The following is an 18,791-nucleotide window of genomic DNA, read 5'->3' as shown; positions in this document are numbered from 1 at the left end:
CATTGCAGCATGCAGTGCAACACACTCGTCCTGCATAGCTTGAATGTCATATCTCCGTTCTTCATAAATGAGTGTTCCCAAGCTGGTCCAACACATAACTGTCAGGATATGGAATAGGCTTAAAGTCTCTAAGGGATCTTCTATTGGACTGCAACAATTTCTCAATCTCAATCAAGGTGAGAACCATCAGCTCTTTCTCGTTCAACGTCAGGGCTGCATAAAACAAAAGCATTAAAAGTTTGATCATACCGCCCTCATGGTAGGTTGCAGTCATTTACAACATGAGTAAGAGTAATTTTTAAAAAGAATAAAAAATATGTTTCATTGTAGTTAATGAGTTTATAAATTCCCCCCTTGGTCGTTGACCTGAATCCTTTGATTGTGCAATACACCATCTGATAGTAAAATCTAAGACTGGTCCCACACATGTGTAGGTCTATTCATATCTCTTGACTAAAGCATAACAACAAACAACTTCCGAAGGTAATGACCAGAGCCCCATTCACTTGCCTCTTTAAGGGCCCCGATATATTCTCGGTCATCTTCAAGGAAACCCATGGCAAAACACGCATCCCCAAACGTGTCATATTGTATATCACTGACCTTTCTAATATTATCATAAGTTGTAGGACCCTTTACAACCGTCAGCATCAGGCATAGATAAAACAACTCTCCGGTTGTAGGCGGAACCCAAATCAGTCGTCCAATGGAGTAACCTTTTTTCGTTGCTTCCACGCCCTTTCCCTTTTATGGTAGACAAACTTTGTGACAAATTGGCCATAAGTCAATTGTCCCGCGTCTTCAGAAGTCTGATTTGCAACTAACCACGAAGAAAATATAGATTCCGTGACACTCGCCTTCTCTAAGACATTTTCCATACGGGCATGATCTGGGTAGTAGACGGACTTCTCACCAATTAGATGAAAAAATATGTGCTCAACTGCCGGCTTCCGTCCATGTATACTGTAAGAGAAGATTCTCCAACTTGCCTCGCAGGGGGATACGTACCTGCAGTCAAGGTACTGCTTGATCTCATCTACAGGTTCATTAGGACAACCATTCTGGGCCGAGTTATGAACGACGGATGCGGTAATTCTGTCATGTCCTTTGTGTATGTATTTGAAAATATACTTGATAGACGTACTTTGATTACACCATTCCATGTTAATGTGAGCATGGTACTTGAGTAGTAATTTTTTGTTGTAGGGGACAGCATGCCTATTATCAAAAGGGATTCCGTTTTTTTGAATGGTGTGAGTAGATGACCGCCGTCTATAGAGAGGGTATCCATCGGAATCAACAACACTATTTTCAATGAATATTTTGGGGAAGAACTTAGTGCACTTGTTGTTTTTTGTACATTGTGCGTTTTATTAGCTAACCCACATGGACCATGGATCATATGTGATTTTACCAAGCTGTACAGAGAAGGATGCTTTGTAGGGTCAGGTATTTCTAGGCAAATGATTCAATCGATATCTGCAGGAGTCGGATATTTACTTTGAGGATGTAGGAACATAAAAATATGTGCGTGTGGGAGGCCTCTTTTCTGAAATTCGATGGTGTACATGTATGCAATCACATATTAATTGTTATTATATTACACCGTGATTCGAACTAAGTAATGTATTAAAATATGTCATAGTTAAAGACTTACATTCCAAAACGCGGCTGAGAACATGTTTCCTTGTAATATCTCAAAGTAGTTGGTCGAACTTAATCTTGAAGACCTTTGATACAATATCAGGACGGTCCTGTGGGGTTAAGTTCTCTGGAGCAAGCTGGCGTTTGATCTCAGGCCAATTTGGGTTGCAGGTGAAGGATATGAAAAGGTCTGGGAAACCCAACTTACTTGAAATAGCCATCCCGTAAAAATATAGTTGGTCCATATATCTCTTGCTCCCAACAAATGTAGAAGGTAAGACGACCCTTTTTCCTTGTTTTGTACTTTGATTCGAAGGACCAACATCAGGTTAATGCTGTAATTTGTTATATTTACCTACCCTTAATTTTGATTGGTTTTTCCGCAACCAATTTAGACGTTCTGATTCCATCATAGCGTAACCGTCTACCAGGAACTGTTGGAAAAGGCGCCAGGAATGAAGTAACGTCTTTGGCTCATCAATGCGATATTGTAGTTGAAAGCACAGCCAATCTTTGATACTTTGACGATTCTTTCTTGTTTGTTGAGTTTCATGTTGGTATTTGTGTAGAATATCATCTCGGTAACCATCTTCCCCATATAAAAATATCAGGGGGTATTGGTATGCAAGATACGCTGGATGGAACTCATTAATCCGTTGCAGTCCACCGTCACGTTCATGGATGATGATGTCCCTAATTTCGGCAGAATCAATATCACCGACAATCAATGCGGCAACCTCCACTACGATGGGCATGTTATATACGCGACCATCGCTTAGACGACTGGAAATTAACTTCAGCTTCAAGTCTTGGAACGGGTTTTCTTTCAGCACATCCCTTGCACTTCTAAATGCTTTTGCATGCACATTTTTTTCATCCAACATACTTTTTGTTGAAGTGACTATATCCCTATTGAGCTTTGTATTATCCCTATATAGGAAACGTGAACAAACATTAGGAAAATGTGATTATAAGAGTTGTTGTGACTGAATATCACAAACGTTTGTACGAATGGTTACATCGGAATAGTTACCTAAAAGGTTTAATTCTATTCTCAACTTCATTATCTGTGTCGAAGATATAAAGCTGAGCATACTGAGGTGATTTGCCAACTTCAGGAAGCATGGTTCCTATCCGGTGGCATGTCTGACCATGGAGTCTTAATGTAGGCGGACCGTGGCCAGGGATTTGTTTTTTGTCAAACTTCATACCGGGAGAAGTAAATGAGTACATGGCATTGTAAGTCCGAATGTTTTCCTGAAAATTTTTACTATGCTGCGAAGTTCGGTTGAAAAGTAGTTTATGTAATAAGGAAGGTGGCTGTCTCATTATTGGGAGAACTACTTTGCCACTTCTGCAACAAATATGAAACTTAGCAGCAGTCATGTGTACATTTTTGGCTTTCCGCTCCTGCTACCACATAGACGAATTGCAATGTTGACATTGCCAATCAGGATTACCGATATCCGAGTACTCTTCATAGACAGACAAAATTTAAAAGGTAAGTGTAAACATAATTTCAGCAATTACAATACAATCCAATTGAATTTCGGTATAGAAGGAATACCTTGAAGGTTATCATCTACGACATCATCTATTTGGTCTTCATCCGAGCCAGAAGAATTATCCAGGACATAATCAGAATCAGAATTTTCATCAGTTAAAGAACCTTCAGTCGCATTATGGTTGTAAAAATTAGAAGACTGTGCATTAGTCAAAGGAGCATGAGTGACATCCCTTCGTACGCGGTGACCAACGTTGGGTGTCGAGGTGCTGGGCTGCGTGGGATGCATGGTATATTTATTGCCTGAAGAATCTAGCCTGGTGTGTATAGTAGCAAATACAGTGTGAGCATGATTGACAGACGACAACGTGGATTCACCATTGTCAATGTTATTTAAAGGGGATGGCCAACACCTGGTAAGCCCCTGATTTCATGATGTTAACACAGCCGAGAGATTTATCGAAACTGTCGAGGCATGGTTGTTTGTTAACAACACCTCACTGGAATTGAAAGCAGTAAAGAGATTAAGTCCATGGATTCAATCAAAACGTCACCTCTTATTAGGAGCCGAAGTCTGTCCATATTCATCAGTAGCATTTTGATTCATGGTATTTCCAATATCCGTCAATGGGGATTTCCGACGCATGTCTCCCAAGTTGTTTCTGTATATAGTTGGTGTGGGAGAGGAACATGTTTCGTTTTCATTGTTACTTGTGTTATGGTTGCGTCTCTTGTCTATTAGCATCAACCTTCTTCGCTTCCTTGCAATGGAGCCCTGGGAGTCGATGTTGTGTTCCATATATGTTGCTGGAGTTTGTTTCCAAGAGGACTTGGACCATGGAAGAAATGTTGGAAAAAACGTGGTGGACAAAGAGGCACTGTAGATGGGAAGAAAGTGTGGAAGGAATTTCGAAAATAATGAAATGCAAGTCTGAGATAAAGAGCGGGAGCGGGAAAAATTCAAATTATTGAAAAAATTGTTTCTAAATTCTTTCAAAGTAAAATTTGAAAATCTGAAAAATATGTGAAACAATACATTGTTGAATATGTATCACATAAAGTTGATCATAAAAGTTGATTTTCTCAAAAAGGTAAATAAAAAATCAATGCTATTCTCAAGCAATGTGCCAACTTTTGTGCAGGTACAATGAGAAGTGACCTGTTGCTTGTTGGAAATCGATTGTACAATTCAAGGCAGAAGGATAGGGTGCATAGTATGGCACATCTACAGTATCCAACGGTTAATAGCTTGCCACCAGGATTTGTGTTGAGATGGCCATCATGATAGGTATTTCATAATTATGACAGCAAATGGACATAGTGTGTTTATTGATCCGCAAAATTAACATGTTAACCTTTGGGTAAAATCACATGAACAATATTTAAATTCTATCTTCACCTTTTTATTATGATGCATTTGAGTTAACTTTTGTATGATAGTTTTAACATGTTAGTGATGTGTGTTTATACTGTTACTATACTTTACTACAAAGATCATATAATAGGAAGGGAGAAATAAATTGCAGAGGAAAAAAGTGGTCCCTTATGTAGGATGATTAAAATATGAAATTTAAAATATGATGTAGGTTCACAGATGAATTACATAGTTGACGTTATCATGGAAAAAACATCACAAACATACATAATTGAAAATATTTATATACATATAATACGCAAAATAAGTATCTCTAATGAGATTTAGTGAGTCTTCCAGAAATGTATGTTTGCTGAGGCTTAGCTAAAACAAGTATGTGGGCAAGGTGTATCAAAAATTTCCGGATAGACATGGACGTAATGCATAATCACTCCATACTTTTCTTCTCCCGTTTTTCCGTTCTCTTAAATTTTGTGTTGGACAATCCCCCCTCTAGATTAGGCATTTTGAGTTTTTCGCTGTTAACATCTGGCGAAATTCTTTTCACCAAAGCAGTAGGTGTAACAAGGGTCCTCGGCGGCGGTAGATGTTATTTTCCCGTCCTTATGCGATGAAAACAAATATGTAGTTAGTTATTGAGAATAGGAAAAAAAGTATTATTAAAAAATAGTCGGTTGAAAATACCACAACGGGAATTATGGCAGCCGAGCTGACATCCTCTCCGATACTCTCCATTAGATGTTACATAATTAACACGAATATGCATAGGGGTGAGTATTGATGAGTTTGTAGTAGCGAGAATGAAGAACAGTGAATACCATTAGATAACTATTAATCAAACCTGGGCAGAAATAGCCTCATTGTGGACGTCCTGAATTTGCGGTATATCCTCAGCAGCCGCTACATCCTCAATAACCTGTAATAACAAAAAAATCTAGTTAACGCCATATTCTATGCACTTAACAGTATATTATATTAAATTCAATATGTAAATGGTTAACTTGAGCATTTGGAAGAGGACCTTCAAGTTTTGTGATAAGTTGTTCATCTTTAAGAAAAGCAACTACCGAACAACTCTTCCACTTAGGCTGCCATTTAACCTTGAATACCAATTTTTTTCCAGTATTTTGTCAAGCACAAGTGGGTAGTCAAGAGGATCGATGATACCAGCCTATAATCAAACATCAAAAAAAGTAGTCAACATAAACCCAAATGGGAGGTATGAACGATCGCGAACAGGGTTATTTTACCGCGATCATTGTTGCACGGAGCCGTGGAGCTGAAGTTTCCAACAATTCGGCCGCTTCTCGATCCCAAAACACAAATTTTGCTTGATTTCCCTCATGAACCACCTCCACTGTAATCTTAAACCTATACATCGAAAAGAATCAATATGTCACGCTACAATCCAACATAAACATCAAAACAAAAATTCAGAAAATTTATAAACAAAGGAAAAACCTCCATATATCAACTTCTGTGCGGTGTCCAGCCCTGCAGAAGAAAGGTGGTTTGTCGCCTTTTGCGTTTTGTGGACACTTGTGGCAGGCCCTATAGCACCATCCATTTTCATCTGCAATGAGTTTGGTCGTTTGGGCACACAACGTCGGCTGGGTAGCAAAAAAAATTCAGTTTAACATCATAAAAAGCATACATGTTATTATTAATTCAACAACCATTCTGGGTTAATGCTGCAAACCTCGTTAAGCATGACGATTTCATCCAGGCCAAGCGGAACAGCCTTGTCAAGGAATTTTTCAATTGGAGTCATATGGGAAGCAGTAGACTGTTGTGACCATTGACGGGTGTTACTGGTGGTGTTTCTCAATGACTTTGTTTCCTTAGGCAACTTGCAGTTGTAAAAAAGTCAATTAGGTATGCACAAGTATGTTGGGTATTTTAGTTACTATGTAACGTAGAATCAGACAAAAATCGTTGAAATATAATTGTACCGGAGTATAAAATCTTTGATTTCTGGTAGGTCTTCGTTGATATGTAATTTAGTGACGTTGAATGTGTTTGTCACAACAAGGGGAAATTTCCCTGTAAAATAAGTGCATGCCATCAGCAGTGCAGGCATTTAACTGAGAAGAATTAATATAATAAACTTTAGATGCATTAAATAGAGAACATACCTGTTTCTTTCACCTTTGCATATCTGATGAATACAACAGTTGGTTTATTTGGTTCAAGTTTTTTTGTTTGTATTCAAAGAATTGCGATGCATAAGCTTCCCACAGTGTACAGTTAAGAGTGTTGTCCCTGAGCGGTGTAGGAATCAATCATTAGAATATACAACCATATGTCATAACAGTATAGTATAAACAATTGAACATACCCCAAATATCTTAAAATTAGGTTGACTTGAGCCTTTTTCCCTCCAGCTTGATATTATGTGTAACCTATATCGTCGACGACACCAAGCACATATACAAATATGAATAATATCAGCTCAACACAAAAAAAATGTAAACTTTACACAAACCATGTAGGGATCTTTAAGTATACCACATAGAACATTCCTTTGCCACTTTGCTGATATTATATCAGTAAAAGGAGTGAGGCTGTTAACCTTAGCAGGGATGTCGTGCTTCCCGACATCTCCAATAGTTGTACCTCCTGTGAATTTAAGGAGAAATTTGTGATTTTTTTTTTTGATATTCAAAAGTATCTTTTTGTTATTTTAAAATGTATTTCTGAAATTCAAAAAAAGTGTATAAGATTAAAAAATAATCAAGATCTCCTCTGAATTGTACCATACAGAAATAAATAACACTTCAGGAGACATGCAACAACAAAACCACCGAGTCTGATTTACACTCTTGGTGTTGGCGTTAAGCAGAAGAACTTTATTGCATTTTGATGAGAGGAAAAGCTTCAACGCTCCTAATTAACTAATTAACTCCTTAACTGCCCTCCTGACTGAACTGATGCAATTAATTGGGCCAATGCAGCAGCATACTGAACAGCTGTGTGCTGAAAACTGTAACTGTCTGAAAGCCCGTATTCCGCAAATACTGGTTCTGCTTGCATGAATTGACCTGGTAATGATTTTTTCGACAGCACTTGTCGCCATATGTCAATGAACTCTTCAAGAATTGGCTTGGCTATTTCAATTGAAGAAATAGGAAGATATTCAATCTCCATTAAAATGCCTCTGAGATTTTCAGCTTGATTAGGAACAACTTTAATCAGTCTCAACTGAAAGTCCCCCAGTTTATACTGCAAACCCTCAAAATTAAGAGCAACTTTAGATTTATAAGACTGAAGTTTCTCCATGATAGTCAAAATAGAAGAATCAGCCTCAACAACAAGCTTATGACCACGAATAATGAAGTAATATTTATCAGGCTGTTCCATGAGCGAAATTTCGAGAAAATCGCGAGGGAATTCAGCACTCGTTGACTGGTCTCGTACATTGGCTCTGTAGAAAGTGAGGGTAGATTTCCATCTTCCTTCTTTGACGCCGCTGAAAGTGTCGATGCACTGTGAGATTTCGTTCAGTATGTGGCTGTTTACTACCGATCCTTGGGTTGGTTGCCAGTGAAGAATCCATCTGACGGGCATGTTGAGGTTCTGGTTACGAGCCGGTGCCGGAAGGGACGACTGCTAGTGTCACATTAACATCCAGGTCTGAGTCAAAAGCTTGCTTGTATGCAGTTGGAACAATGACATGTATGTCATTTCCCTGAAACGAAGACACAACAAAAAAATTTAACACATGTTACTAAAGGTTATAACAAATGAAGATGAAGATTGTAAATAACCCACAATACCAACACCCAAACAACCATGGTTCCAAAGCCAGTTAACATATCATCAAATATACAAAAAAATAAACCATCGGAAGATCCATTCACACAGTAAACAAAGGATACAACATGAAAATCGTTAAAACAAACAACAGTCAGTTAGCATGTTTAACAGTTAAAGAAGACAAATAACTCACAGTTTTGTCAACCACCACCATTTCGAAATGTTCTCTGTCTGCAATGTTAACCTTCCATTTATGATGAACTTTCACCGCAATCTTCCAAAGCTCCTTGCGGTCATTGATGTCGGGTATGCTTTCAAATGGTCTTGCCATGTTCCTTTGCTTCGACAAGGAAGAAGAAACGGTGAGGGAAGCTCGTCGGTGACGAAAAAGAGAGAGAGCTTTGGGAGAAAAGAAGATGAAGTAGGTGAGAGGAAGTGTGTGGAGAAAGGCAAATGATGATACAAATGTGGGATAACGCGACCAACATAAAACTCTGGAAAAGTGGAAAAGTGAGTAAGTTGAAAATGAAGGAAAATGTAAAATAGTTACTAACATTTGGTCACATTATAGGCAAAAGTGAGTAACTGGATAAGTTAGAAACAAAGAAGTAGTTCCATAGTTAAGATAAGGGTATGAAAAGACACAAAATATAGGTAAAAGGCATAGGTGGAGGATAGATAGCAAAAGATATAAAAGGGTTTTCTACCATTACAACTTTTCTTATATGGTAGATAATAGCATAAATAGACCTATGCAATTATTCTCTCTAATTTTTAATATTTCTTTTTAAAAAAACTAAAAATATATTAACTAAAAAACTACCTTTCAAGCACAAAATATACTCAACTCTCTAATCTTTAATATAAATTAAATTTGTTTTTCTAAATTTATTGAATAACCAATATGTTTAGTTTATTTAATATATATTATTTATTTAATACATTTTAAAAAACAAATTTTTTTATATTAAATATCAGAGGAAGGGAGTATATTTCTTTTAATTTTTAATTTTTTTGTTTAAGTTTTGAATTTGTAACCCAAAAAAAAAAAAATTTATAATTCTAACAGCGAGATATATTAAAATCTCAATCGTCTTTATTGATAGATTATTTATCTTCTTTGTTCATCTAATATATAAATATGAATATAATAAAAATTGACTTTAATAGAGGCTGACACAAACTTTTGTTTGAAAGAGGCTCAAAACTTGTCACTATAGTTTTTAAATTTATTTATGTTGTTCCTTGGCAATTAGGAAGTAGATGGTTAAATTATTTATATCTAATTCAAATCATGTCTCTTATTATATCTCTGTTTGCAAACAATGAAGTCACTCTACTGATAAATTAGCCGCCATAGAATTAAAAATTCACTCCAACTAATAATGAAAAAGGTTTCTTTAAAGAAATTTTTTTAGGTGGACACATATTTAAGAAATTGTTTTACACACAATCAATTATAGAATTTTAATTAATTAAAAAATAAATACTGATTTTTCTCTCTTCTTCATAATCTCAATCACTCCTTAAATTCAATTAAAAACAAAATTAAAATTAAAATAAATTTAAAAAACACTCTTTCTTATTGGTTGTTTCTAAGAATGTGAATTTATCTATGCAAGAATTGCTCTTCTCTAAAAACTAGAAAATATGCACGTATATGTTAGGTATTCTCTCTTTAGTCTATTAAGAGTTATTCTTGTACGGTCACCATTTCAAATATAATTCTCTAAGGTACACTAAAAAAAACTTATTTCCACCTTTTATAGTTTTTTAGTGTTATTAAAGTAATAATAAAATAATTCTCAAATCTATATTTTTGGTGAGCATAATTCTCTTGTGATCTTGTATTAGAGTATTGTGAGTCGTGAGATGTAGTTAAATATTTGTTTTGGAGAGTGTGTGTATATTGGGACTTGAGTTATTTGAAAGTATATTATGTGTTGAAGCAATTTTTCACATATTATTATTCTCTGACTGTCTATTGACAACGGCTGTGATTTTTTCTCCAGATTTAAAATTTTCACGTTAATCCATTGTGTTGTTATTTTGTTCCTTTTTTTTCTCTACGTTTGTTATTTTTTCAATTTATTGATATTGCAAAGATGAAATCATTAATTTCTTTTATTAACTTTCAATGTGTCTACTTTTTTTTCTCTTACTTTATATATATATATATATATATATATATATATATATATATATATATATATATATATATATATATATATATATATATATATATATTAAAAGAATTAATAAATTATATAATTTTTTAATAAATCAAGAAAAAATAAAAAAAATAAGATGGGATACAAAATGTAACCCATTAAAAAATGTAACAAAAATGATGTTCAATATATTATTGAAAAAACTTTCAAAATTACAAATAAAAAGTAAATTTCACTAAATATGAATATGCTAAAATAAAAAATTGGATAAATCCGACAACGCGGGTTAAAAAGGTATATTTTATTTAATAGATTAAATTTAAAAAAGTCTATGAAGTCTTATAAGCCGACTTATATTTATATATATTATTATATTTAAATAATATTATATGAAAAACTAATTAAATATAAAAAGTTAACAAGAAAAATAAATAGTAAATTTATTGCATAAGTTGAGACACGGAAGGAGTTTTAAAAAGAACATTTAAGATTTGATTTATGTAAGTTGAAAAAAATTTAACTTTTTTTTTTTTTTAATATTTGATAAAACAAAAACAAAATATCAAAAAAGATAACCATAAGAAATAATAGTAAATGCAAAGCGGGTTAAATTTCTTCTAAATTTCTCAAATTTTAATCACTTTTCCGTTGTTCGACTAAAAAGTACTAAATAGTAGTCATGCAGTTAATGCAATAGAGAAATCTTCTTTTTGTCATTTATCTAATTGTCAACTTACACCTACACATCTCATTATATCAGCATGATGTATTATTTATTCTTTAAATTAATTGTAAAATTCAATGCATCTTTAATATTACCTTGCTGGATTTTTTAACTAAATAATATCTTAAATATCTAATTGATTTGTGAAATTACTCTCTCTAGTCTTAAATATTAAAAAAAGTTTATTTTTTAAATTTATTTAATAATCAATATTTTTTGTCTATTTAATAGGTCAAGTATATTGGTTATTTAATATATTTAAAATATAAATTTCTTTTATAATAAGAATCAGAAGAAAGGTGTATATCAATTTTAATTTTTAATATTTTAATTTTTTTTGTTTGCCTTATGTATTTGAAAAAAAAAATTGATAACTCTAACCGCAAGCTATATTAAAGTCTCAATTGTCTATAAATATAGATTATTTATCTTCTTTGTTTATCTAATATATAAGTATGAATGTAATAAAAATTGGCTTTAATAGAGGCTGACACAAACTTTTGTTAGAATGAGGCTCAAAACTTGGGGAAGGGATTCAGTAAATTTGAGACAGGGTGACTTTGTAACTTTGACCTCTGCTGTATAATAATCATTCTCTTTAAAAATAGTCTTGCTAACTAATATCCTCAAAGCAAGGGTTAAATATTTCCAAAAAAAAAAATTATTTTATAAAAATTTTAATATTTTAATTTTTAAGATATTAAATATGCAGATTATCGAGATAAAATTATTATTTTAAAGTTTTAACCATTACTTTAAAGGTACTGATTAGCATTTTCCTTAAAAATAATATAGTTTAATTTTTCATTGCTCTATTAAGTTGCCCATAGTCCCAAAGTCATCTAATAGTAAACTCATGAAATCTATTCCCCAAAACTTGTCACTATTGTTTTTAAATTTTTTCTTGTTTTTAAATTTTTTCTTTGTCATGTCATGAAGAGGAAGGTTTCTATTTTTTTTTATTCCTAGTGGTTAGATTTGGAATACAATAAGAGTTTAAAGGTAGTGTACTGGCAGTATAAATTAACTTTATATATACAATTAATCAAAATTCTTACACTTGTTATGTCATATTAGTTTTTTTAAATTAAAATTATGTATTAATTAAATGCATGGTTGTGATTGGTTGACAGTGTAAAAATATTTTAGAAAAGATTATACACATATATGTTAGATGTTAGGTATTCTCTCTTTAGGTGTCTATCAAGAGTTATTTTTGTATGGTCACAATTTTAATAGTTGAGAGTTTGGAAAGAAAAAAAGGAGAAGGTTTTCGAAAACATGAAAAATATAAAAAAATATTTGGCCTTTTAAAAGAAAAAATTGTATAGAATGATAAAACTAAAATAGTGTATATTATTATAATATTTTTAATCTTTCGAATATTATAACAATATTAAAGATATTAAAATTTAGGTAAGCCTTCATAGTCCTCTTTCAATATAACTTTTGAACTCCCCATATTAGGGGATTTTTAGTGTTATGAATATCAGCAAATCTTCTAAAATCCTCTCAATCAAAATCATTCAATTCTTTCTAGTCAATTCTTCTATTTTTTTAAAGTCCTCTCCTCCCTTTCTCTCTAAGGGTCCGTTTGGTTCAACGGAGGGGAGGGAGGGGTTTTAATAAAGGGGAGGGGAGGGGAGGGGAGGGGAGGTATTTTAATTAAAAGTATGTTTGGTTCAAAAGAGGGGGAGGGAAGGGGAGGAAGTATTTTTAGTCAGAAATATGTTTGGTTCAGGAGGGGAGGGGAGGGATTTTAAAATTAATTTACTTTTTAACCCTTAAAATATTATAACACTCATGCTAAATTAAATAAAAACAATGTGATATTTAAAAAAAAATTGTCAAATCACAAACATAGATAATCTAACACAAAATATTTAATATTTGAAATACTTTAAAATATATTAAATCATAAATAAAATATTGATAAATTTCATAAAATAATAATAATATGTGAATTATTTTATCATTTTGATGATCCATCTAATTCATAAAATATTTATAAAATTAGATTATAGATAATATATATAGCTCATATACTATAATTATATATAGATATATAATACAACACATAAATTATAAAACAAGTTAAAAATAAAATAATAAATAAAAATGAATATAATAAAACATGTGAAAAAATAAAGAAAGTTAAGTTAGCATATTAATAAAAAAATAATAAAGAAAAAATAATAGAGTTGTCGTAAAAAATGGAGGAATTTTAATAAGGCGACAAAAATTAACGTATAATATATATCAAAAACAATTTAGAATTTTAATTAAAAAGTGAGGATAATTTTGTCAATATAACAAAAATAAATTTTATAATAACTCCTCTCCCTCCCCTCCCCTCCCCTCCAAATCCCTCCAATTTGAAGGAAACACAAAATTGCTCCAGGAGGGAATCTGATTACCTCCAATCCCCTCTCCTCCCTTCATAAAAAATTGAACCAAACATAATTAACTTTAAATATTCTCTCCCCTCCCCTCCCCTCCCCTCCCCTCCCCTCCAAAACCCCCAACCACCCTAAACTTCCACACATAGTCTTAAGCACAGTCACGCAAAACTATTTTCACCTTTTATAAATTTTTAATGTTATAAAAATAATAATAAATAAATTCTCAAATTTATATTTTTATGACTATGTCTAAAATTTGTGTTTAAATTCTTGAAATTATGAAAGACTTGCTATTCTATTAATTGTTTCTAAAGGTTTTGATCAATGTTTGCTCTTATGTAAAGACTAATCTTTCGACTTTTAAAAAAATTTAATAAATAAATAAAAAATTTTAAAAAAATTAACACTGTTGCATATTCATAATTGCATATTCATAATTGATTTCGAGTATCAAAACTTTTAGTTAAAAAGGAAAATATCTCTTATTATATCATCCAAATATTTTTAGACTTTTTTCTATTTAATATTATGACTTGTTTGATTAAGTTTTTTTTAAATAATTTTTTATAGTATTATATATTTTTTCAAAAAATTTATTTAAATATTTTAAATAAAAATTTAATTTAAATAATTATTCTCCTATTTCATCATCTTACTATAATTTTTTTTAGATACAAAAATTTTAAAAAATTATTTAAATTATTTTAAATAGGTTTACATAAAAAAATGTAATTTCAATTATGTTTTAATATTCAATAATATATATTTATATTACACAATATCAAATTAATTTTTTTAATTTATAAAAAAAAATTAGTATTTTAAAAAACAATTTTTATAAAATTATTTTAAAAATAAAAATTATTTTTTAAAGATAAAACAAAATAGACTCTATATAAGTCATGAACTGTTGTCACAAATTATATGATAAATTTGTTAATTTTTTTAAAAATTATATATTATGTCCAATTTTATTTTATAAATAATTGTTTATTTATAAATAACAAAAAGATTATTACATAATAAAAAGTCTAAATAAACAAATTTTAGTTTTCGCTTTTATTTGTAGAAGTTAGTGGAATATTTTCTAACCACATGCACCTAAATCTAAACAAATCTTTATCGGGATGTAACATATTAAAATATTCATTTCCAATCTCTCATTTTTAGTAAGTTTATTTTTTGTGCAATGTTGTCATGTCTCAGCTATAATGAAAATCAATAATGAAAACCAATCCCGGCTGGAAACCGACTTTGATTTGTAAGTTTGACTTGGATTCATAGATGCTCTATTGTTGTAAAAGACGTGTTCAATTATTTTCAACCATAGACATTCAAATCCAATCATATCGGATATATAACATTAAAATATAAGTCCCCATTAGATCGCATTTTTATAATAATGTTTTATCTTTGAGCAATGTCGTCAGGCCTTAGCTATAAAGAATACAATGCTGAAAATCAACTTGGATTTGAAGGTTTGACCCGTTAAGTGTCTTTTAAACGTGTAGGCAATTTAATTCGAAATATATGTTAATGAACATATGGAACCCTCATATTTAGGATTGAGATTAATTACTGTATACTGTGGTAAATTTTTGTTTACGTGCATCATAACTATCAACATTGAGGAAATATTTTGTAACAACAGTTTCGACTCACTTAGGTTTTGTTCTGGACCTACAGTGAACTTGAAACCACCCATATGATAGTGTCTTGAAACGTTAGGGGCATCAATAAAGTAGGTAAATGCAAGGAGGTTAATGCCCGCCTCAATTTGCATCCTTACCTTGTCATTTTGGTTGAAACAAGAATTAAGGAGAATAAAGCTATTAATATTAGAAACCGGTTTCATCATTCCTGGTCATATTGTGATAACTACCAGAATCATTCTAATGGGCGTATTTGGCTTATGCATGACGCATCTCGAATCAGTGTGAAGCCCCTTCACAGTACTACCCAACTTGTCCACAGTTGCGTGCAGAATCTGGATGGTAGCATTAAATTTTGGTGCACAGGTGTTTATACCATGAACACCCTTTTGGATAGGAAAAAATTGTGGATGGACATCATTAAGTGTAAGCCTCCGGATGGTGATCCTTGGATAGTCCTGGGTGATTTCAATAATGTCCTTCGAGCAACGGATAGAATAGGCGGCAATCCTGTTGGTGAGACTATCTGGTCAATATGATGGAATACCTTGACCTTCATGAAAAAGAGATTGTAGGGGGTTATTTTACGTGGTCAAATAAACATCTGAATGGCACTATTTATTTCCGTATTGACAGGATTCTTGGCAATTTAACATGGCATCAGCAACATATTGATTCCACCCTGTTTATCATGGAACCGGGAGTTTCGGATTATGCGCTTCTTTTCCTCAAGAACACTGAACCCCCTCTTGTAATAAAGAAGCAATTTAAATTTCCGAATGTTTTAATCTCTACAAATGAGTTCCTAGACCGTGTGCAAGAGAATTGGAATCTCCCCATGGAAGGCAAAGCCATGTTTGTGCTGTGGAAGAAATTACAACGCCTCCAACACACCATCAAAACCATGAGCTTGCCATATAAAGGCATGCAGGAGTAGATTGTCAAAGCTAGAAATTCTCTCTTCCAGGCCCAGAATGATCTGAACAATGACAGAATGAACCCGACCCTCATTGAGAAGGTTAAAACCATGACTGAGAATGTTATTAGGCTGAACCAAATTGAAGAAGAGATGTTGCAACAACGATCCAAAATTAATTGGATTAAGATGGGGGATGGGAACAATACGTTTTTCCATAATACACTTAAAGCTAAAGCCAAGCAAACTCAAATCACCTCATTAATAACAGACGCAGGGTAGACCATTCACCAGCAACACGAAATCAAGGAAGAGATTCTCGGCTTTTACAGAAACCTTGTGGGCTCCTCTGCTGGTAGTTTGCAGGGGATAGACATTGCGACTATGCAAAAAGGAAAATAACTCACTCATGATCAAAGAGACTGGCTTGTTAAACCCGTTACTGAGGAGGAGATTCTCAATAGTTTGAAGGGCATCAATGACTCCACTGCCCCAGGTTGCGACGGGTACAGTTCAAAAAATTTCAAATGTAGTTGGGATATAGTGAAAACAGACATGATAAATGCAGTTAGGGAATTCTTTGTTGAGGAAAAAATGTATAAGGCAGTCAATAATTCTTTGGTTACCCTCATCCCTAAAACATCTAATGCTACAAAAGTGAAGGATTACCGCCCTATCTCGTGTTGCACTATTATTTACAAAGTAATCTCTCGCATCTTGACTGCTAGGCTTGGAAAGATCATCGGTAAAATAGTGCACAATAGCCAGACTGCTTTCATACCCGGTAACCGTATGCAAGACAATATTCTCCTTGCCTATGAGCTGATCCAAGGTTATAGTCGTAAGAGTGGCCCTCCTCGTTGTATGCTCCAAATCGATCTTCAAAAGGCATATGATTCTGTCGAGTGGAGTGTCGTTGAGACTATCCTTAACGAGATGAACTTTCCCCACAAGTTCATTAGACTACTGATGATTACCATCAAAATTGTGTCTTACCGGTACAGCGTAAATGGTGAGCATTCGAACATCTTGATTGCTAAAAGAGGCCTCCGTCAAGGTGACCCTCTCTCCCCCTAGATTTTTGTACTGGTTATGGATTATTTACATCGGGTCCTGCAGCAGCTCCAACACAATCCCAACTTTAAGTTTCATGCGAAGTGTGAAAAGCTTGGAATCATAAACATTAGTTTCGCAGACGACCTTCTTTTGTTTACGCGTGGGGATCCCATTTCCGTCCAATTACTCATGCAAGCTTTTTCCAAATTCACCGCTTCCACTGGCCTTTTTGCTAACCCTCTGAAATGCAAGTTGTATTTTGGTAATGTCTCTATCAACGATAAAGCGAGTATATCCCAGATTACCTCGTTCCAGAAAGGAGTTCTCCCTTTTCGCTACCTCGGTATCCCTCTCACCAGTAAGAAACTATCCGTTGCTCATTGTATGGTTCTGGTGGAAAAGTTGATTGCTCGGGTCCGGCACTGGAGTGCAAGACTCCTTAGCTTTGCGGGCAGGCTAGAATTAATTAAAGGTGTTCTTTTCTCCATCTCAAATTTCTGGCTTCAAAGTATCCCTCTGCCAAAGAAAATTTTACGTATGGCGGAATCCATTTGCCGTTCTTTCCTATGGTCCGGTGGTGAGGCTATCAAACGTAAAACTCCAGTTGCTTGGGAGAGCACATGTAGACCGAAAAACAAGGGCGGGTTGAATATCCTTTCTCTTGATATTTGGGGAAATGTTTGTCTGCTAAAACTGCTTTGGAATATCTGCAGAAAAGCGGATAGCTTGTGGGTAAAGTGGCTCCACTGTTATTACATTAAGTCTGCTGAATTGATGGAAGTACCGATACGGTATAATTGTTCCTAGATCCTCAAACATATTCTGCATGTCCGTCTGAGAACCATGGAGCTCGCTGACTGGAATAGCACCCTGCATCATTCTCGGTTCCCTTCCAAAAAGTTGTATTATGAGTTGAGCACGGAGCTCCCTGATGTGCCTTGGAAGAAATTGTTTTTCAACAACAATGCTCGACCGCGCGCCAAATTCGTGTTGTGGACGGCATGTCACAACAAACTTCCCACTAGAGAAAGATTACACAGGTTTGGACTTATTAATACAAACCTTTGTTGCTGCTGTTCTGAGATTGAAACCTTACATCATATATTCTTCTCCTGTTAAACTTTCTGCAATATCTGGTCATTAGTGTTGGATTGGATACAAGTTGCTCATCCGCCTCGGTCTTGGAACGAGGAACTCTATTGGATCCTTGCTGCCACCAAGAGCAAAGGGAGTACAGGTGAAATTCTAAAATGCGCTTTTACGAAGACGGTCTATGAAGCTTGGCTACTTTGTAACAAAATTTGTTTTGGCACCACCACTGTCAGCAAAGATATCGGTCCTAAAATTATTAGCATGATCTCTTACCGGTGTTGGATGAAGAGTAGACTTAGAAAACACATTGCTAGACTTATGCTGCCTGTATAGTTTCGTTTTGTGACTTGTGTGGCTGGATCGTTTGGATCGCCGTTGTTATCATCTGTTTTTGGTTTTGAAATAAAGTTTATCATTTCCAAAAAAAATTAAAATTAAAATTAAAATTTGATAAATATTTAACAGTCACGATTTATTGACGGTTTATAATTATTTTACA

General features: G+C 33.6%; 1 protein-coding gene across 1 annotated transcript; it reads right to left on the bottom strand.

Annotated features, from left to right (window-relative positions):
* Window positions 1-7,306: 7,306 nt before the first annotated feature.
* LOC131627852 (mediator of RNA polymerase II transcription subunit 20a-like) lies at window positions 7,307-8,130 on the bottom strand. The gene has a single exon (XM_058898715.1). It carries the CDS (start codon window positions 8,088-8,090, stop codon window positions 7,422-7,424), a length of 669 nt encoding a protein of 222 aa, XP_058754698.1. The 5' UTR covers window positions 8,091-8,130; the 3' UTR covers window positions 7,307-7,421.
* Window positions 8,131-18,791: the final 10,661 nt, after the last annotated feature.

Source organism: Vicia villosa, unplaced genomic scaffold, assembly GCF_029867415.1.
Source record: "Vicia villosa cultivar HV-30 ecotype Madison, WI unplaced genomic scaffold, Vvil1.0 ctg.000405F_1_1_3, whole genome shotgun sequence".
NCBI classification, from domain to species: domain Eukaryota; kingdom Viridiplantae; phylum Streptophyta; class Magnoliopsida; order Fabales; family Fabaceae; genus Vicia; species Vicia villosa.
The sequence above is the reverse complement of the archived record's forward strand: the minus strand, read 5'-3'. Positions and strand labels throughout refer to the sequence as shown.

Bases quoted from the DNA above. Each gene is read 5' to 3' on its own strand.
- LOC131627852 (XM_058898715.1), bottom strand. From the start codon at position 8,090: ATGCCCGTCAGATGGATTCTTCACTGGCAACCAACCCAAGGATCGGTA.